Genomic DNA, 22573 nt, shown 5'->3' with positions numbered 1-22573 from the left:
TAGATTGGCTAGTTGAACTATTAAAAAATGTTTTTCAGAATAGTAAAAAAAAAAGGCAAAGTTTCTGCCTGTCAACAGCGATATGCTATAATATATTCATATTATCGCAAACCGGCCGGTGAAAACCTTGCATGTCCAAAAATTCACATCCATTGTAGGTATTATTTATTTCACAGGCTCTTAACCCATTCAGGGTAACTAAGCATTATGTTATACTTTAGCTATTGAAAAATAGCCGATCTACAAGCCGTGGTGCGCTAGCATGTTGTATATAAGCTTGTAAATCGGCTATTCATCAGACTTCCCACGCCAACACTTTCTGATAATTACGAACAATATACGGCCATCACGGTTAGCACTCTCAATATCAAATGACACTGATCATCCCCTGTGGCGCTTTTTTTCAACCTCACGCCATCTGGACAAAGATGCAGAACCTTAGCGTGGAAAAAGATCAGTTTAGGAATTTTGTCCCCTCAGCCATCGCGGCATTAAACAAACTGCCCCGCCGATAGGATGGTTCTGTGTACAGTGGGGACCTCATGTTTATGTTTAGTCAACAAAAATGTACGTTGGCAGGCCTTGATTTTCGTCTTAATGGCTGATTTTAGACTTGGTTCTAATCTCCGCTAGTCCCCTCCCTAACTTTTTTTGTGTGGTTTTTATTTGTTGACGGCATTTGTCAATATATTTAGTCTTAGTTTTAGTCATGATTTAGCAGCTTAGTTTTTATTCCGTTTTTGTGTCGTTTTCGTCAGTGGAAAAGGGCAGTCGACGAACATTTTTGCTCATAGTTTTAGTCAACATAATTAACGCACGCATGACGTGACGTGTGTGTTTGTGTGTGTGCGTATGACTGTGCTTGTGTGTGTGTGTGTGTGTGCGCGTGGGAGTGACCAGAATACCCCCCCCCCCTCTCTCTCTCTCAGCCTGCAGCAGTCAGTCATGCTCCCTCACCCCCCCCCCCTGTCTGTCCTGAGGAGAGCATTACAAACATCCATCTACCTCTGCTTATCTCCCATCTACCTCCATTCATTCCACTGTCACCCCCCACTGACACCCCTCCAGCCAATGGGTTCTTCTACCGGTACAGTTAAGACCTGAGGCAGAGTCTAGTACAAAATGCCTTCGAAAATCAGCAGTTCTCACACTTTCACGATTTCAAACATAGCAGATGTACTAGCCCTGGTTCTTGACTCTCGTATTCATACGAGAGTCAAGGCTTAACTGCACCCTGTTTTTGGCGCTCGCTACATTTACAACTTTTACGTATATATAAACATTCGGAATTCAAATATAAAGTACTCACAATTTGTCCCACGGATGTTAGTTAGTTGCTGCTCTAGCGATTAGAATTTCTGCATCCTTCGTTGTTTAATAAAAAGCATTTTTATCCGAGGTGTTATTTTGCCATTGGCTTTCAACTACGCGCCCCTATCGGTCGGGAGGAGGGTGGCACTCGGTGTGTTCGATATAGGTACGCTGACCGCCCTGCCAATACAGACTAATAGGCGAGTGCGCTCCCGGTATGCAACTGTGGATTTCCCAAACGAACCCCGTTTGAAAAAAGTAGCCGGGGAGCTCGGATAAAAATGCTTTTTATTAAACAACGCGGGATGCAGAAATTTTTATCGCTGGAGCTGCAACTAACTAACACCCGTGGGACAATTTGTAAGTACTTTATATTTGAATTCCGAATGTTTATATATACGTAAAAGTTGTAAATGTAGCGAGCGCCAAAAACAGGGTGCAGTTACTGCATGACTGTCATGATAATCATCATGGCAGTCATGTTTCAGGGCTACAGATGTACAAGCGCGCAGCGCGAAGTGGCGCGCTTGGGAGCTTGTTCCTCTGCTGTTTTTGATACAGCCGACGCGACACAAATCTTAACCAGGCTAATGTTGCGCCGTTCATACATGAGGGCATGTGCAAAGAATCTGCAAAGATCACAGCAGAATTTGTCACGTTGTCGCTTTGTAAGATCAAGCGTGTGTCCGACTCCGTAGTGATGTGTGTTGGAGGCGCGGCCGCCGGTGGGGGAGAAAAAAACAACAACAATCGCAACTGCGAGCCGTTTTGGACTTTTTATTTATATGCATTGGAAACTATGGAAACGGACCAGAAGATGACGGCGCAAGTTTCAGCCAGAACAGGTTGAAAAAAGCAGAGAGGGGGAATTAAAAAAAAATGCAGCTACAGACACCCATGGAAGTTGAACCCAGCTCAGCTTCAATTTGTAGCTTTGCGTCTTCTGCAGCAGCTACAAACGTCGGATGCATCTTTGTATCTTCATGTCGCTGCATGGCTTCCATTGACAATGAAAGGTATAGACTGTATCTTTGCATCTGCCCGTGTGAACGCACCATAATAGCAGGAATCACGCTGAGATGGATGTTGCGCTGATTGTTTCTCTTGCTGTTCTCGCTGATGCAGTCTGTTTTGCCGGGCGGTTGTTGTGGAGTCTGTGGACAAGGCCAATCTCAATTTGTAGTCCATAATGACGCTGTCCTCGCGCCGAAAATAGCCTGTAGGTCGGCTATTTTCTGCATTTGACACCGCCGTACATTCAAGTGTAAATCACCCTTAACCCCGACCACGATCGTGCCTGCATGATTCCTATTGTGTGCAAAATAAGCTAGCAACTTGCAGGATATTGTACAGCCATATTATTTGAGATTGACTGATTCAATACTTTATCAACAGTTAAAGGAAAGTTCAATACAAGGGATTAAAAAAGCCAAGAAAACATGTGGCTTGTTTCCATAATTGGGGTCCTTCGTATTCAATTCATTGGAACATTTAATGACATACAAATTAGTTATAGTAATTGGCAGTGGCACCTTTGGATCAAGAACCAGCCCTTGAAAAAACGCTGCACAGTCAACACACACAGCAGCGTTGGCTGCAGATCGGACGTTCCGTGTTAATTAATGCAGCCTTTAATTCTCACTGGCTGTGTGTGTACGGATTGGCTGTTTTATTAATAGCCAATCGCTCTGAAAGAATATATATTCAAAGATTCAAAAACACATTTTCACGATTTTTCAAAAATAGCAGATCTACAAGCTCATAGCACGGCACTCGGTGCCGCACTCTGTGCTTGTAGATCTGCTATTTTTCAACAGATAAAGTGTAACATAATGCACCAAAAGGGATTCCCGTCCTGAATGGATCATTAATGGGTGAATTTCCTCCCCGTCATCTTCTTTATCTTTATTTCCGTTGTTTCTACTGTACTTCTCGCTGGCTGTGTTAATGTGATGATTGTTCGTGATATGTATCAGCATGGACGAATTATGGCGGTGGTTTGTCAAAGTGGGGTCCAGGGACTTACAGTATTAGGGCCCTGTTTTCACCAGTGCTTATCCCCTAAACTAATTAGCCCTTTCTTACAATTTTGAATAGTTCAAAGAGCCGACCTACAAGCTCACAACGTGTCGATAGATTAAAAAAGATAATATCAAAATCGTAAAAAAAGTGGTTTAGGGAAAAGGGGTACTGTAAGGCACTGATGAAAATAGGGTCGTTAGTACCCAGATAGTGGCACTGCACTAGTGTACAGTATAATATACAATAATGCAGTTAAAACTATTATCGTTTCTGTCGGAACAGAAACCTCCATCTCCATATTCTAATGTGTGTTTTTTGTTGTAAATTAACACCCTATACTACAGCGTCACACAAAAGCATCAAAAGTAGCAGATCCGCAAGCTCGGAAACTACAGTCTTGGACAGATGAGGTTTCCACCCGACACTAGTAGAGACGGTATGATAAAACAATGCAGTTTTTCTTACCGTTGTATACTGTATACTGTATATAGTATACTGTAAAAAAAAAAAGAAAAGATGGCAAACAGGCGGCCTCTTGTTTTGAGCACACATCTCTGTGCTTGTGTTTTTCGGCTGGCTATAGGTTTATGTCAAATGAACGTATTATGGTAAGCCGTGGTTTTCCACTATAGCTGACAGGACGACGGGCGGACCGGAGTTACCATTTTGGATCTCAGCCCTTGCTGTCTCTGGGCACAGGCACAGTGTGATGGAAAGTAACTAAGTACATATACTTAGGCTATACTGTACTTCACTCCTGAATGCAGTGCCTGGTACTGGGAGTCTGGTGAGATGTAGGAGGGGTCCGGTCAGGAGTCAACCCACAGAGCCTAGTCCTTCCACGAGCCAGATTTTGGTTCTCCCAGTCCCGGCAGAGTAGTTCCGGAGCAACGGATTGTGTGGCCTTGCTCATTCCCTGATGGACTGATGGAGGGTAGCTACTGGGACGTAAGTCGGGATTTGATCAACCCCGGCTGGGTCGCCTGAGTGAGGGGTATGATGTTGATAGACCCCGAAACCCCGTTGACCTCAGGATACATCACTGAGGATACCAGGTGCATCCATGCAATGTATTTTTATTTACTTAAGTACAATTTTGAGGTATTTGTACTTTACTTGAGTATTTCCAATTTCCAATACTTTTACTTCTACTCCACTGCATTGCAGAACCAAATATTGTGCTTTTACTCCAACAGGCCTACATTTATTTGAAAACTTCAGTGACTAGTTACTTTGTGGATTGAGTATTACAAATGACAAAACATACAGTAACCACTTCTACCCTATTTGAAGATAGCCCATCTTGCGGTGCATTCTGAGCTTGTAGATATGCTATTTTCAAAAGATCTTTAGCCATTTGAAAAATCATATCATTTTATAGTACTTTCTACTTTTGGTACTTTAACCCACCTACCTACGTGGCCATGAGCACCAGTATATGACTATGAGTACCCGTAGGGGCGCTGTTGTGCCAGAAACACAGAGAGAGAGAGATAGTATTAGTTAGTGCTGCACTGTTGCCTGCTAATATGAGAGAGAGAGAGAGAGAGAGAGAGAGGAGAGGAGATCATTCAGTTCACACGGGTGTGATTTTCATTGAGCTCCTACAACATCAACGTTCTGTATGATCGCCTCAATCCCAGCTTCAATTTCAGAGATAAACGCCGCTGAAGATCGTCGCTAAAGATGGTGCGGACGGAGGGGAAAATAAATCTATGGCGTCGCCAACGCGGAAGCAAACTAAACCGTTGCCGGGCGTGGGGCAACGGGTCGGAGACGCTAAAAACCAGTCAAAATGATACTATAGCGATGCTGGATGCATTTTTTTTATGTCGTCGTAGACGAGCCAGGGCTTTGTGCACATGCAGCAGTCTGGGGACGCTCTCCACTTCTGCCTTTTGTTGACTTATTGTTCCATAATTGGCTGATGGTGGACTTTCTGCAGCTGGGCGTTTTATAATCAGTGGTGTAAAGTAACTATTCAGGCTACTCAAATACCGTATACCTTAACCCATTCTGACCTGAGATCAGATTCTAAAAATGTCTTCTACATCCTTACAGTTTTCTGAAAAAGCTATGTTTCTATGTCAGTCGTTCTTCGGTTTTTCAAAAATAGCAGACCTACAAGCTCATAGCGCGCCACTCGGTGGCGCGCTATGAGCTATGAGCTTGTATACACCAAAAGGGGTATATTTTTTTTACTTTACTGGAGTATTTCCAATTTTCAGTACTTTTAGTTACTAGTTCATTAGTAGATTTGGATCATTACGATAATATATTATATTACTAATTCATACATTAAACAACCTATGCATTAAAGCCATTTGAAAATAGCCAATCTACAAGCTCACAATGTGTCGCAATGCAGCACATTGTGAGCTTGTACATCGGCTAATGGCTATATTAGCCATGGACCACCATTTGATGAGATTTGGCCTCACAGACCCCAAACTAAATATTATGTTGTTGTCGATTTGTTAAGTGTGTGGCAGTTCAGTGCAAATTATTTGACAATGCATCTCAGGCGATTTTATGGAGTAACGCAAAAGTAATGTAACGAGTAATGTAACTAGTTGCTTTCTCCAGGGAGTAATAAAGTAATGTAAGGCCTAAGGCATTACTTTTTTCAAAAGTAATATGTAATATGTAGTGCATTACTTTTATGAGTAACGGACCCCAACTCTGTCGGCTATATACCTATATGAAAACGTGTGACATTCTGCATAAAGAATATAGTTACTACTTTTGGTTGGCCTATACTGTAAGTGTCTTTTGATACCAATGCTTTTGTACTTTTTCTCAAGTTTTGAATTGCGGAATATTTCTACACTGCAGTATTGATACTTTTACTTAAGTTAAAAATCTTGTACTTTTTTCCACCACTGTTTATAATCAATTATTTTTAGTCTAATCCTGCAGCGGCGCAGAAAGTGTAACTCTCTCCTGTGAATACAAATAAGCCTGGGCCTGTTCCATTAGGTCGAGTGTTCTTTTCTTTTACGAAAATAAAGTGCCTAATAGTTTCTGAAACTAAGTGGTATTTGAAGCCTGGCGGATAGCATGCAAAAATTATAGTCTCGTCAACACTTAGAGCCCTTTGTAGACGACAAATTGAAAACGGTAGGCCTATACAAGAATGAGGGACTTTTATACACTTTTTCTGTTCTTTTTTCACCTAAACGTCATCAGTGATGTTCATTGCAATGCCATTTCAATGCCATTGGTCATGCTATTTGCATATAAATACCCCCCACAGAGGCTGAAATTCACACAAATAAAAAATGTCTGGACTCTGTGCAATTTTGAACAAAGCAAATTGCACTCATACAGTCAAGTGGTAAGGGTAGGGGTCATTTTATTGTATTTATGTTCTTAGTTGAATTGATCCACTTTAAAGGGGAATACCACTCATTTTCAACATTAAACTCATTAATATACCTTAGAGTTGTTGTGTGGAAAAATTTAAAAAGTGCCCCCTTCTGTGTAGCCTATCCACACTTTTCCTGGGCTGTGTGTGCGCCAATTCCTGTTGATTTCATTGGATATCATTGGTCATCTGACCAGTTTCATTGGCTTTCATTGGATCAAATCGACAGGAACTGGAGCACACACAGCCCCGGAAAAGTGTGGATAACTGAACTTGAGGTCAAGTGACCAGTGACATCACAAAGATGTACTCTGCAAGCCAAAAAGTACATCATTTGTGATAGTTAGACCTCCAGTTCTAGGCTGAGTAGAAGGGGGGGGGGGATTTTTGTTTATTATTTCCACACGACTCTAAGGTATATTAATAATTCAATTTAGAAAATTAGTGTTTTTTCCCCTTTAACCCATTCTGAACGGGCACCCATTTTGGTGTTCGCATCATGTTATGCTTTAGCTATTGAAAAATAGCAGATCTACAAGCTCATAGCGCGCCACTGAGTGGCGCGCTACGAGCTTGTAGGTCTGCTATTTTTTTTAAATCGAAGAACGACTGACATTTTTAGAATCTGATCTCAGGTCAGAATGGGTTAATCGGACCAGTGTGTGTCCAGTGGAAACCTCGTATGAATCTGATCTCAGGTCAGAATGGGTTAAGCTAGCACAGTGCTGCGTTTGGCATTTTATAGTTTTTAGTTGGTTATCAAAATATCTACAGTTTTTTTAAATTATCTAATTGGGTGATCTTTAAAGATGGAGTGCCACATTTTTTGTATTTTTCCAGTTTTTCATGTGTCTACTTCATTAGACACCCTGGAGTTGTTTTTATGTGCAATGTATTTGTATTTAGGGTTTCTTCCTGGAGGCTGAACCCTTGACAGTCAAACGGGCCAATGAAGTAAACAGTAATATAGTGACATCACACTATCAGCCCCTCCCCTAACCCCTCCCCCTTTATTATGCAACTACAGCTGTGGGTGCGGCTTCAGTTCAGGTGGATCAACACCCATCACCACCCACCAGGCAAACCAGGCATACTTAATGAACTGGTGGGCGTGTCCACATGAAAGCATAATTTTCACAAATACTGTACACTTTTTGGAAAAAAGTTCTTCCCCCTTCTATTGTAATAATACCTGATGATCATGTTTTAGGGTGGCACTCCATCTTTAATTCGGTGACAACAATTTGTTACATTATTTTGGGTCATCGTTTTCGTTTTCCTAAACTGGATTACTCTAGCTATGGGCTACAGTATATGTTAGGCCTGAACCATATGCTTCATATAGTGTGCCGATATCGTATGCTTATTGCTTATAGGTCTGCTATTTTCAGCACGCCGCGGGACACCTTCGCACGATAGTATACGTATTGTGTTTCAAAGGATCCAAGATGGCCGCGCCCGTCTTCTTGTGTAGTTTAGATTATTTCAAATGCCTTTTTTATCTCTGATTCCTTTCCCAGATTATAGGCCCGTATAACCAAAGAACCGCCGGACGCGGACGCAAAATGGCCGCATCCGGGTGAAAGAAAAGTCACAACACACATCGTTTTCCCACATCCGGTTTCACGTCTCAGGTTTCCAGTGGAAGCTTCAAAATAAGCGTTTCACTGGAAAGAAATACTGGTGGCATTGCGAAGAATGAATAGCTGTTAGAGGATGTGTTAATGGTCCGATGGGTTAAAACCCATTTTGTGCAGGAACCCCTTTTGGTATTAGCATTATGTTATGCTTCAGCTATTGAAAAATTGCAGACCTACAAGCTCATAGCGCGCCACCGAGTGGCGCGCTACGAGCTTGTAGGTCTGCTATTTTCGAAAAATCTTAGCTTTTTCAGAAAACTGTCAGGATGTAGAAGACATTTTTAGAATCTGATCTCAGGTCAGAATGGGTTAAGGTGGTCTGATGGGTGGCCTGCCAAGGGGGGCCCTGATTCAGAGAAAAGTTTGACAACGTAACATTCCCTTTCAACTTGTCTTTGAACTTCAGATAAAGAGGAGATCCGGGAGCAGCCTTTATTTAAACCAACATGTTTCAAGACCTAAAGGGTTTTCATCTGGGCTAGACTTTGTCTTTGAACTTGTTTTGGGAAATGACACCATTTTGTATCCATAACACACGCGATCATTATCTCCACTTGAGTCATGATGTAACGCCGTCACGCTAATTGTTTGTGAGCTCGTGGCAATGCGGCGCTCGGCGGTTGCGTCACACGGTGTCCGTTTATAAACTCGGCTGACACATTAGATTTATTTATCATTATTATTATTATTATTATTATTATTATTGTTATTTTGCACGACAATGCTATATAGCCTGCGGGGTTTTGGAAGAGGGTGAAGAAGAAGATAAATATGAGAGAGTGAGACAGACACAGACACAGACACTGACAGAGACAGAGAGAGAGACAGAGAGAGAGAGAGAGAGGTGTCAGAGAACCAGAAGAAAGACAGATCATTAGAGAGGGCAAGAGAGAGACAGAGAGAGAGACAGAGAGAGAGAGAGAGAGAGAGAGAGAGAGAGAGATGGAATGCCCAGATGAAGGGATAAAGCAGCTTGTCCACCGTGTCCTCTGAGTGTCCACTGTAAACAATTAGTCTGTTTTTGCACACCCTCGTCGGAGCTATAAGTTGGCACTGAGCATTCTTGCTGTGTAGGCAGTAGGCACACAGAGTTACAATGTCAAACTCATTGCATGGCCCTATACACGTCGTCTGAACCTCTCCTCATTCAAACTCAGACCTCCTCACCGCCCCATTGATTTAACTGATAAGGTCGAGCCAGGGGTAGTCTTTATGGGGAGAGAGAGAGAGAGAGAGAGAGAGAGGTATACATGGTGCACTGCAGACAGATACACTGAGATGTACAGCCAGTGGTGGAAAGTAACTGAAGTGCATTTACTCGAGTAGTAGTAGGCTACTGTACTTGTCTACTGTACTTGTCCTGTACTCGAGAAAAAAAATTGTCTCCCAAGGGAGAAATTTGTCTTGGACCCCAAGAACCCGTCCTGCAGCATACAGATACAATACAATACAATACAGATACAATACAATACAATACAATACAGATACAATACAATACAATACAATACAATACAAGACAACAAAGGCACACAGTGACCCGTACAACATTAAAAAAAAACACACACACCAACATACCTATAGTGCAAAAGAGGAAATAGCCGATCTACAAGCTTGTGGATACTGTACTAATGTATACAGAACTTCACTTCAAAATAATTCGAAACGGAAGGCCTGGGCGCCGGCCGAGCGGTCCAGGCACCTATAGGCCGGTAATCCAGCCTGTCGCGGGTTCGAGTCCCGAGCCCGTCGGCTTTTGCCCCCCTATCCCCCCCCCCCTCCTTTCCTGTCTAATTACTGTACCCTATTAAAAAACGCCCAAAAAGTCTAGCTGAATAGGTTCTCTGTGTGTGGACGGAATCTAACCTTCACAGACTCCATGACGGTCAAATACAATTCGTTTTGAAGTAAGGCTTAAATAAATCTGCCATTTTTGAGTGGTGCAACCACTCCAAAGAACAGCAATGTCTGTGTTCACCTACTGTATGTGTTGTTCACCTATGTGTGTGTCCGCCTATGTGACGTTAATGAGCACCAGTATGACTATTAGTACCAGTAGGGGCGCTGTTGTGCCAGAAACAGAGCGAGAGATAGTGCTGCACTGTTGCCTGCTAATGAGAGAGAGAGAGAGAGAGAGAGAGAGAGAGGAGGGGAGTTGCATACGGGTGTGATTTTTTGAATAGCCAACACAAACGACACAGATGCTTTCCTGGGTTTAATGGTTTCAGAAGGCACCCTCGAGTCCAAACCGACTTTATTACTTAGTCATTTTTACAGTATTTATAGTTATCTGCTCTATAGCTGGTTCAGATTGCAGAGTTGAGACAAAATACCCCCCCGAGCACCTCGAAGTTCTAACCAGTCAAACATGAAGTGAATCCTCGGAGGTGGAGAAGTGTCAAGACCAACTTTTGCAAATGGAATGTGTTTCTTTGTTTGTTTGTTTGTTTTCTCCACGGTCACGTAGCGTTGCAGTCACGGCCACGTACGGCGACATTTATTTTCCTTAAAGAAATATATATGCTGCAGCCTTTCTTCGGTCGACGAGGCTCGTTTTTCTCTGTTCAAACTTTTATGAAAGTTTGAGTTCCAGACATTATTTCTCATTTGTCTTGTCTTCTCCACGCATCAGTTCCCAGGGCTTAACTCCCAGCTCCTTTTCATCTCTCTCTCTCTCTCTCTCTCTCTCTCTCTCTCTCTCTCTCTCTCTCTCTCTCTCTCTGTCTCACTCTCTCTCTCCCCCCGTCTCTCTCTCGCAGTGCCATCTCCAGGCACAAATACTTTTTTCCAAAGAGGGCTTACATTTCAAACTCCCCCTCCTATGTATAACAAATAGTCGCCTATTAACAGGCTACAATTATATATAGGCTACAATTATGCAGCATCACCAACAACAAACAAATACAAATAGGTTGAGCATTATAATGTCTAAAATATTATCTTGCATTTCTATTAACTATATTCAATTAATTTGAACACATATTTATTTACAATAATCATGAAGAATTTATAGATTTAACATTTGTAAAACATTAACATATTGGTAGGGTAGGGTACTATACTGGCCAATCTGGACTGGAGGGGCACAACATCCAATCCAATGCCCCCCTGTAGGGACGGCACTGCTCTCTCGCACTCTCTCCTAAGACAGTAGGAAGGCGTATCTAGTTATATCTTATTTTTCCAAGGAACAGCAATGTCCGTGTTCCCGTGTTCACCTATGTGTTCACTATGTGTTCACCTATGTGTTCACTATGTGTTCACTATGTGTTTATTAATGAGCATCATATAATGAGTACCAGTAGGGGCGCTGTTTGCCAGAAACAGAGAGAGAGAGACAGTGCTGAGGCAGCGGTGGCCGAACGGTTTGCGGAGCGGTCTTGATATCGGAAGGTCGCTAGTTCGTATCCCCGGACCGGCACGTTAAAATGACCACCGCTGAAGTGCCCTTGAGCAAGGCATTGAACCCCTACCATGAAATGTTCTATGAGCAGGGTGTGGCTGTAAACAAGTTCTTGAGCTTAGTCCAGTTACCCTGGGTAAACATAGTTCCTTTCCTTTCCTTTCCTTTCCTTTCCTTTCCTTTCCTTTCGTGCACTGTTGCCTGCTAATGAGAGAGAGAGAGAGAGAGAGAGAGAGAGAGAGAGAGAGAGGAGGATGGGGGGGAGGGGGGGTGGGGGGGGGGGGGGGAGAGGCGAGTTGCACCACTTGGTTCACACAGGTGTGATTTTTTCTTCACGCACAGCTGTGTCTGTGTGCGTGTGCCTTTATCGCCCGCAAATGAACAGCTTGAGAATGACCGCCGTGTCGTCGCCTCAGCCGGAAGGTGAAACCTGACTAGTGAAAGCTCATGAAATGTAGACGACGACGTCATCGTCACCCTATAGTCATACTGACGTGGTGACGTGATTGGCTGCTTCTAGTCAATGGGACGGCAAGCAATGGCAAAGCTTTACCTCGACTAGCCAATGGGAAGGGGAGAGGCAAATATCCCTGCAGGGCAGCCACGCAACGCAGGCTGCAGACATACATTGCAGATCAACGCAGGCTGCAGACATACATTGCAGATCAACGCAGGCTGCAGACATACATTGCAGATCAACGCAGCAGAGAAGTTTAGTTTAGTAGTTTAGTTTATTTAGGAAGCATTTTTCGTTTATTTATGAAGCATGCTCACAGTCACACTCACGGGGTGACGGGGGAAGGAAGAGTATATCGATTATAACTATAGTGCTCGATATAACTTCAAACCAAACGCGTGTTGAAACAGCGCAGCGCAGCCAATGCAAAACCACGATGAAACGCAGTCATTGAACCACGCACGGAACGTCGGAAACTAACGCAAACAACGGCCGCGACTAATATGAGGAGAACACAACGGAGACAGTGCTTCTTTCACCTGACAAATATCACTATGTGATCATTTCTTTTCCTTTTTGCAAAAGTAGCCGATCCGTGTCACCACCAGTTTTGCCCTGGTGGTGACATGCTGGTTGATCGTCGTCAGAGTGCTTTCAGAGAGATATACAGTAAACGGGTTGAGAATCACTATAAAAACCTCTACAGCGGCCCCCGTTGGGCACTGACTGGTTGGAGATGCATGCCCCAACCCAGATATTATGTCTGTGCCCCTTTTATGCCCATATATGGAGTTCTTTATCAGGCATACAGATAGATACTGTATGCCAGGGACCCCCATAAGAGAACATCTCATACAGATAGATACTGTATGCCAGGGACCCCCATAAGAGAACATCTTCATACAGATAGATACTGTATGCCAGGGACCCCCATAAGAGAACATTTCCATACAGATAGATACTGTATGCCAGGGACCCCCATAAGAGAACATTTTCATACAGATAGATACTGTATGCCAGGGACCCCCCATAAGAGAACATTTTTACGGCTGTAGCAGTGATTCTCAACCATTTTAATTCCAACGACCCTCAGTTTGATATAGGCAATAGGCTGTACGGACCTCCGTTTAATGGCATTTCTATCTCTGAGACCCCCATTTTGTATTGTTAAATCAATGTTAATTGTACAAATGTACAAAATAAGAGTCCATTTGGTTCCATGTGTACACTTTCCGCGTTACAGATCCATAAAGGGTCCATTTTGGTTCCTGATTATCATCTATCTGGGGACCCCTGGAACTCTCTCAAGGAACCACTGCAGTAGATCATGTGTGTCTTACTTTTATCCTGTATCCCACGAGCGACATTCAGCCCACATGCCGCGACACGTTGATCTGATTATTTCGGGGGGTTGGGGGGGGGGGGGGGGTAGATTAGTGAGAGATATGGGGTGGGGTGTTTTGTTTTTACTGTAGCTCCCAGCAGCCTTAACTACTGTAAGTGTACTTATACGTCCTCTTTGCAGAACATTATGTGAAACCACCGTAGTACAGGTTTGACAGCCTCCACTTCAACCAGTGACTTTTGGCTGCAAAGCACGCACGACTCCAATGTATTGCTCGCTAAACGAACGGTGCATTTATGTACCGTATAGCGCCCCTATAGCACCGTCGTGAATGAGGTATCTATCGTCACCTTTAATTATACCTCTGAAATATAATACAGTCGAGGGCAAGCCCTCATTTTTCAATGTAGCCGATTTATATATATACTGTAGCACTGCTAACGTTTATGCTGCCTTCACACTGGCAGATACAAAAGATACAAAGGCGCAAAGCTACGCGACATATTGGTTGTTCAGTTTGGCCCACCGGTTTTGGAGATATGGCTTATAGAGTAATGTCCTGCAGAGAAACAGCGAGTTGAGAAAACAAGCTTGAAAGGTTCACCTATAGCTACATGTCTATGCATTTATTTCACATTTACATCGATTTAAGCTCTGACATTTATTTCAGACATGCTCTATGTATGTGAAGAGTCTGCCTGTGCTATTAACTCATTTTGGATATAAAAAACAACAACAGTTTTCCTCCTCCAGAACTGCCATGACTGTCTATGTATCAAAAAGAGTTACACATATTTTGAGCTTAGTACCGTAGCTTTGTGTAGCTGAAGTTGAAACCAGCTCAACTTTTTTAGTCTGCAAACAAAGTTGGATGTGTCTTTGTGTCTACTCGTCGCTGGCTTCCACCGAAAAGGAATGGTTGGAAGTTAAGCGTGAATGCAGCAGGACAACGTGCATTACATTCACCCGTTCACACACACACACACACACACACACACACACACACACACACACGCCATCACCTATAAGGCGGAGGAAACCATGCGAGGTGCCAACAACCTGCACATCGGGAGCGGTCAGAGGTTAAATGTCTTGCTCAAGGACACTTCGACACCACAAGGAGCCGGGGGATGGCATCGGCAACCTCCCGGTTCGGTTCCCCCCAGTATAAGCCCATGGGGGGGGGGGGTAGCGCTCGGCATACCCAAACCCCCCTGAAAAGGTTAAACCTGGGGACCGTTCACCTCGTGTTTCCATCCCAAACCAACCTGCCCTGAGGCTGGGGGGGGACGGGGGGGGGGGGACGACAGGTCCCATTGTTGGACAGGAGTAGTGTTCCATTGTCAACGCCCCCCCCCCACAAGGCCCCCCCGCCCCACCCCATTACGACCCCGCCCCTTGTATCGCCAGGCAACCGCACTCCGCCAGAAAGGCATCCATATTGTCCCGTTGAACAAGTTCAACCCCCCCAACACACACACACACACACACACACACACACACACACACAGTCACACACACACACACACACTCGCCAGTGTTGTCCTGCAGACTGTATTAAGTGCGACTCTAGGTGTGTGTGTGTGTGTGTGTGTGTGTGTGTGTGTGTGTGTGTGTGTGTGTGTGCGCGCGGAGTTGGTTGAGTGTGGGAGGATGGAAGGGCTTTAGGGTTGAGTGCTTGGAGAAACAGGGGGGGGGGGGTTTGGGGGGGAATGGCTATTGGGGCAAAGGAATGGCTAGTAAGGGGGAGTGTGTGTGTGTGTGTGGGGGGGGGTGTAGGAATCTGTTTACAATGGCCTGAGGGAGAGTCCTGTGAGCTGCCAGAGAGAGAGAGAGAGAGAGTAGAGGGAGCCAATGGGACACATGCAGCAGAGAGAGAGAGAGAGAGAGAGAGAGAGAGAGAGAACCAGTAAGTAAGTAACAGAGTGACAGAGAGAGAGAGAGAGAGAGGCGAAGGGAAAGACTAAGAGACTAAGAGATACGGTGAGGGAGGGGAGAAAAGTACACAGTGAAGTAGAGACAGAGAGAGAGAGAGAGAAGGAGAGAGAGAGTGAGAGAGAAGGAGAGAGAGACAGAGACTAGAGAGAGTGAGAGAGAGAGTGAGGGAAAGAGAGAGAGAGAGGTAGAGGAGGAATGGTGGCCGTGCGTATGGCAGAGGATTAACAAACAACTGAAGCGGCGCTGCAAGGTTTGTCACAGAGACAGAGTGCAGAGACTGCAGGCTCTGGCAACGAGAGAGCTCTGCTCTCCACCATGCACACACACACACACACACACACACACACACACACACACGCACACGCACGCGCGCGCGCGCGTGCGCGCGCGCGCACACACACACACACACCATGTGTGTGTGTGTGTGTGTGTGTGTGTTGTCACTTTGGTGCTGCAGACACTCGCACTAGCTCTGACTCATTTATTTATGTTTTACTCATGGGTGCGCAAAAACGTGTGCGTGTGTGTGTGTGCGTGCCAAAATGTGTATACTGTGCACTCGTGCATGTGTGTATGCGTGCGTGTGTGTATAGGACAGGGGGGTGGGGGCGGGCAGTGTTTTGTCTTTTGTTGTTTTGGTTTCTGTGTTGTTGTATGCAAATTGGTACATTTATGCACGCTGGTTTTGTCACGTGTCGTCATGTTGTGTGTGCGTGCGTGCGTTATGTTAATGCCGCAAAGCTTTTACCGTTACTCAAGTCTACCAAATATCTGTGTGTATGTGTTTCATGCTGCATTTTGCATATCGTCTACATGAAAAAAACTGCTAAATAATGTCATAAAAAACCTAATTTCCGTGTGTGTGTGTTTTCCCCCCCTGCGGGCAGACTTTGAGGAGCAGCTGTACGACACCAAGCTAACGGGCCAGACGTTCAGACATCCCTGCACGTCCTCGCAGAGCTCAGACGACCTGTCCACGTCGCTCTGCAGCCGCTCGCCCGAGTCCCTGTGCAACAAGAGACCCGACTTCATTTTCCTGGTACACACGCACGCGCATTCACGCCACACACACAAACGCCCGCGCACGTGCAAACCCACGCACGAACCACGCATGCACGTCACACGCGTGCAAGCGTGCGTCGCTTTACTTTAGTGCTTTTTTTTGTGTGTCAAGGACCCCCAAATTGAGAAGGAAATAAGTTGTGTTTTTTTCTTCTGTGAAGTACTCCTTTAACCCATTTTGACCTGAGATCAGATTCTAAAAATGTTCTTCTACATCCTGACAGTTTTCTGAAAAAGCTATGTTTCTATGTCAGTCGTCGATTTTTCAAAAATAGCAGACCTTACAGCTCATAGCGCGCCACTCGGTGGCGCGCTATGAGGCGCGCTAAAAGGGGTAAAAAATAAGTTATCTTTTGATACAAATCCATTTGTACACTCTCAGAGTTCAATTTACATAGATTTTTCAATATAAATATAAAAAAAATCACACCAGTGTGAACCAAGTGGTGCAACTCCCGTCTATTGGTTCTCTGTATCGTTCCAATTTGTATCGTTCCAATTTCTTCTCTGTATCGTTCCAATTTCTTCTCTGTATCGTTTGCGTCCAGCAGGTGGCAGCCATGTCACATACTTCTCTCGTTCCAATTTCACGCATGCGCACACCACTCGTGCTCACACAGGTACACAGGTACATCACAAACAGGTACACAGGTACATCACAAACAGGTACACAGGTACATGGACATTGCATGCTGGATGTAGAAGTGGTTGCACCACTTAAAAAATAAATTGTATTGAATGGGGGTCGGTCAGTAGACTAATGCATGAAAAACTGGGGGTCCTTTAAGTTAAACAGGTTTAAAATCACTGCTAGAGCCATGAAAATCTTCTCTTATCGGGGCCCCTGGCATACCTTTTTCACATGGGGGTCCTTGATATGAAAAGGTTTGGGAACCACCAGTGTTCTTTTTGGCAGCAAATTTTGATTTTAGTTTTAGTCATATTATATAGTCTCTTGAATAGTTTTCATTTAGTTTTAGTAACATTTTAGTCACCAGGAATGTGTTAGTGTTAGTTTAGTTTTAGTCGACTAAATCTACAGTTGATTTAGTCGACTAAAATGTATTTTTGGCGGGCCTTGATGCCGCAGTCGCAATGGCTGATTTTCCACTTGCTGTGAAAATATTATTTTCAGCATGCAACCAAGTGTAAAAGGACACTGGATCTCTTCTCCACTAGTCCCTTCCTAACATTTAGTCTAGTTTTTATTTGTCGACGAAATTGTCAATATTATGTATAGTCTTATATATAGTCTTATAGTTTAGTCATCGTAGCTTAGTTTTCATTTAGTTTCCGTCAGTGAAAAAAGGTAGTCGACGGACATTTTTCGTCTTAGTTTTAGTTGACAAAAACACTGATATATACAGTATTTCTTCCACCTCCGCGTATACAACAAAACGTGCACACGCTAACCCTCCTCGAGACCTTCCTCGTCTGCTCAACAAATAAATAAATATCATATCCTCCCCATTGTCCACCTCTCTCATATCCCATCACAATAAGTCAACAACTTTCATGTTTGCCGTTCTGCTTCTCTAGTTTCTCTTTTATTGAGCTAAAAATGTTTGCCAACCCACTGGCCTCCTCCTCCTCCTCCACCACGCAACAAACTCCCTTTCTGCCCCTGGCCACTCTTTCCCTCTTTTAAACGTTTGTTAATGCACTGCCCACACCTTTCCACCTTTCCTTCCCACAGTGCTACAGTTCCTCCTCTGCTCTGAATTAAATTGCCGTTTTCTCATTCTTGGCAGCCATCTAAGCACCTTTTGTGTCAATGAACAAAGTCGTATTTGGACATATAAGGTTGTAGCCTGCATGAACTCTCTCCGCTGATCTGAACCGTTCTCAGTCTCCTCTCTCTCTCTCTCTAATGTGAAAAGCAGAAGGCGATTTCTGCTGCACTGTGTGGACCGAATGAGGCCCTTATTTGCCTGCAGTCAGAGCTGTCAAATGGACTGTCGCTCCATATAATATATAATATATAGCGTCCAGGCTGGATGCTATATAGCCTATAGTTCTACTGGCTCTCTGCAGAATTTGGACGAACTTTACCACTTCACTTAACGAAGTCTATAGGGTGATTTCACCAGACCGTGCATTTCTCTGACTGAATTCTAGGATTGCTTGCTTTTCCCCAGACAGGTGGGAGAAGTGTGCTGCTGTTTTTTTCTTTTAAACAAATTCAAGATTTACTGTACAGTACTGTACAGTATGTGGACCATGCATGGTGACATTGATCAATTCTTGATAAAAAGCTTCTAATACATTATTTAGGCCCCAAAATCTATAAATCTCACACTATTAAGGCAACGCAAGGTGCCCTTTTTTGCACTTGAGCACCTGCCCCTCTAAATGTCTGTGCACGCCACTGACAGCGACTGTGATTTACCACTGGTCGAATATTGTACTGGTTCTTCAACCTGGCTTGTTAATTTGACGGGGACGTGCCTTTTCTGTATATAAATCTTGTCTTGACGGACGACCGACATTGTAAGTGCAATATCCAAAATCCAAACTTTGAAAGCAGTTGAGCCAGTTGAGCAGACATCTGAGTCATGGATCATCTTCTCTAAATCACATCATTCTCCTCTTTTAAACCCATTCTGAACGGGAACCCATTTTGGTGTTAGCATCATGTTATGCTTTAGCTATTGAAAAATAGCAGATCTACAAGCTCATAGCGCGCTACCGAGTGGCGCGCTACGAGCTTGTAGGTCTGCTATTTTTTTTTAATTGAACGACTGACATTTTTTTAATCTGATCTCAGGTCAGAATGGCTTAATCAGACCAGTGTGTGTCCAGTGGAAACCTCGTATGAATCTGACCTCAGGTCAGAATGGGTTAAACCCATTTTGGGCGGGAACCCCTTTTGGTGTTACATACCGTGAAATAAAAAATGTCAATCAACCAACCAATCCAACTCCTCTCTCCTCCTTCAAAGCCCGCCTCCAAGCAGCTGTACGACGACGATGACACCTCGTCCTCCGTCTTCGGGCTGAGGGGCGTGGCCAGCCCGTCCCCCTCCCCCTCCCCCTGCGGCTCGGACCGCCCCCTAGTGGCGGCATGGAGCAGTAACAACAGCGGCGGCAGCAGCAGCGCCACCACGCCCACCACGGCGGCGGCGGGACCCGGACCCCCCCCCACGGCGGACAAGCCTCGCTGGCACCACCTGGGACGACGGACGACGCCCGCCCACGTGATACCGCTAGACGTCACAGGTATGATGATAACGCACGCGACGCACACTTTGCCGGCTGGTTGGTGTTTGACCTCATTCTTAACACTAGGAAGGCTGAAAAATTTTCACTACTACTCAGTCGGCTGAACGGTCAGGGGGACCGTGTTTTTGGTGCGATTTGATTGGCCACTCTCTCCCCCACTCGTCCCTCTCCAGCTGGAGAAGACATTGTTCAAGCCTGCATCCCATTTCCAACAAATTAAATCATATATGTTTCTAAACACATGTTTTCACTCCTAAAATGTATAAAACTAATAATACATGTGAAAAAGATATATTTTGCCGTTGCCCGTTAGTGCTATATTGCAACATAGCCATGGAAGAGTGTCGCGTTGCTGCCTTCTGTTGTTTTTTTTTCCTTCCAAAAGAGCAAGATCACTTGTCTTTTCTTGTGTGTTATCGATGTAATTAATATATGTGACCACACGCGATGTACAGACTGCTTGACTAGGCATGTAAACATGACATAATTGTATTAATGTTTAAGTGTAATGATGTTATTGACCGGATTGTCCGTAGTCCTCCAGCCGTTAGCTTACAGTTGCTAATATTATAAGCTAACAACATTACTAAAGCCAATGTATTGCATTAAATGCGGCCTGTCCGCGGTAAATTACTTATACAAGTGAGTCGCGTTATATTTACCTAAATTACCAGCCAAAGTACATTCCAAATAAACAATTATTAGCCACGTTATGTTGTTATATCAGTTTAATTAATAAAAAACATCGTTCAGAATACGGCCGTTAGCACTGTGAATTCAACATCCGGTGAGGAGAGGATACGGATCGTGTATGTGTTGTGTATGGAAAACAGCGCATACAGTGGCTTACCGGATGTAAGCCTTGCACACTAAATAGAAAGCCTGCAGCCTGGTGATACAAAAAATAAACTCCACACGTGAAATGCACTGCATGTTGAGGAGAAACCCCAGCTTATAACATCGTGCAGTTATTGAATTCATGAACATTTACATGCTTCCCTGAGAGGGAGAGAGAGAGAGAAAAAGGAAAGTTCCACGGGTCTGGTCGCTTGCAGAAAAGTTTACAGATAAAGAAGGACGGACAGGCTGAACTATTTTGACTGACAAAGAGCTGGCGATATTTAGCCTGTATGCCAGAATAGGCTGTGCTGTGAAACAAATTAATCCACAGCAGCAGGCCTACATACGTTCCACGTCGCTTGCAGAAAGAACTGTTATTTTGACTGACAAAACATTTAGCGGTTCGGGAGGTCTATCTGGTTGGAATTATTTCACACACTTTTTATTTTGTATCGCGCATCGGCAAGCGTTCTCGCTTCATGGAAAGTAAATGTCGGGTCGAGTCTAACCGAGCATTCAATAATAATAATAATAATAACAATGATAATAATCATTGTATTCATATTCCTATAATCTTATCAAAATAATAAACAAATTCCAAGTTAATTAACCAGCCAAACGTATATGATTTAATTCGTTGGACATGGAATGCAGGCTTGAACAACAACAATGCCGTCTCCAGCTGTCTGTTTGTGTGTTCTTTTTTTTTCTCCACCCATTTTCTTTAGATCATAACTCGCTCATTTTTTGCTCATTTAAAAAAATTCAAAATACCATGTAAACTATGGAATTGGGGCTTTCATTTGGTATATAAGGCGCTATATAAGGCGCTCTCTACGAAACGATATCAAGTGAAAAGGAAATGTCGGGGAATCACCATTAACGTCACCATTATCAAGCAGCGCAAACAAAAGGGGAAGAAAGGGTGACGGCGGTCGATTGTGCCGATTACAGTTAGACTGAGTAAGAGATATATGCCTAAAATCATATTTACAAAACGTTTCAAATGGAAAAAAAAACAGAGATGATTTCAATCGAATATTTAGACAAAGTCATGCAAGGGGAACTTTCTCTGGACTCCATGGGCTGAGAAAATAAACATTGAAATCTCAAATTCGGTCAGAACGGCTGCTCAGACTTCCTAGTGTTAAAGGTATATTCAGTGATTTCACTCAAAAAACCTTAGGTTTCGTTTTTGGCTAGGTGGCCAAAGCCTTTCATCCAATCAGGATAGAGAGTCAAAAACGAAACCTAAGGTTTTTTGACCCCCCCCCCAGGGGTTAACTGGGGACAGGGAGGAACTCCTTATATGGTCAGCACACTCTATAGTAGAGAGGATTATCACAACAAAACAAAAAAATAAGTGATATTTGAATTAAGTAAAATCACTGAATATACCTTTAACAAATGTCATCAGGTTTCGGGAAAAAAATTAGTTTCTTTTTTTTCCTAATTTTATTTATCCCACAATTTTGTAACCCATTTTTCACCCCTGTGTCAATTATCTAATGTGATCCTGGGCTCTACACACCCTCCGCCAACATGGGGAGAGCAACGGACTTGAACTCATGCTTCCTTCATGCTTGAGTGTCCAAGTTGCTCCTTTACACCTGACAGCTGGGAGTTTCCCTGGTCGGACATAGCGCGTGTAAGGAACACGTTATTCCAACCAGTTCCTTTCCCCTCCATCAGGTGCCCCGGCTGGCCAGGGGGAGGCAGTTTAGAGACCAGGATTACTGCATGTTTTTTGTGAGGGTACCACTACCTACCCTAGGGTAGGTCAGTGGCCAGCTCAGTGGCCTTGTGTTTAAAGTGTCCGCCCTGAAACTGGGAGATCGGGGTTCAATCCCCGGCCGGGTCATACCAAAGACTCTAAAAATGGGACCCAGTGCCTCCCTGCTTGACACTCAGCATCAAGGGTTGGATTGGGGGTGAGTCCCTGCGACATACTAGTGTCATGTCCAGGGGGT

The 22573-nt window shown here is 44.0% G+C and overlaps 1 protein-coding gene across 1 annotated transcript in view; it reads left to right on the top strand.

The window, feature by feature from the left end:
• Nucleotides 1-22573, top strand: part of nhsl2 (NHS-like 2) — a gene marked incomplete at its 5' end in the record, with an annotated part of 192467 nt that overhangs the window by 138978 nt on the left and 30916 nt on the right. The window contains 2 exons of the mRNA XM_083789464.1: nt 16368-16519; nt 19484-19760. Of these exons, the coding sequence (XP_083645590.1) occupies nt 16368-16519; nt 19484-19760 (429 nt within the window). The remainder of the gene's footprint in view (nt 1-16367; nt 16520-19483; nt 19761-22573) is intronic.

This window comes from Protomyctophum parallelum (assembly GCF_964188405.1).
Source record: "Protomyctophum parallelum genome assembly, chromosome: 18".
NCBI classification, from domain to species: Eukaryota; Metazoa; Chordata; class Actinopteri; order Myctophiformes; family Myctophidae; genus Protomyctophum; species Protomyctophum parallelum.
Note: the sequence above shows the minus strand (reverse complement) of the source record. Positions and strands in the feature narration are given on the sequence as shown.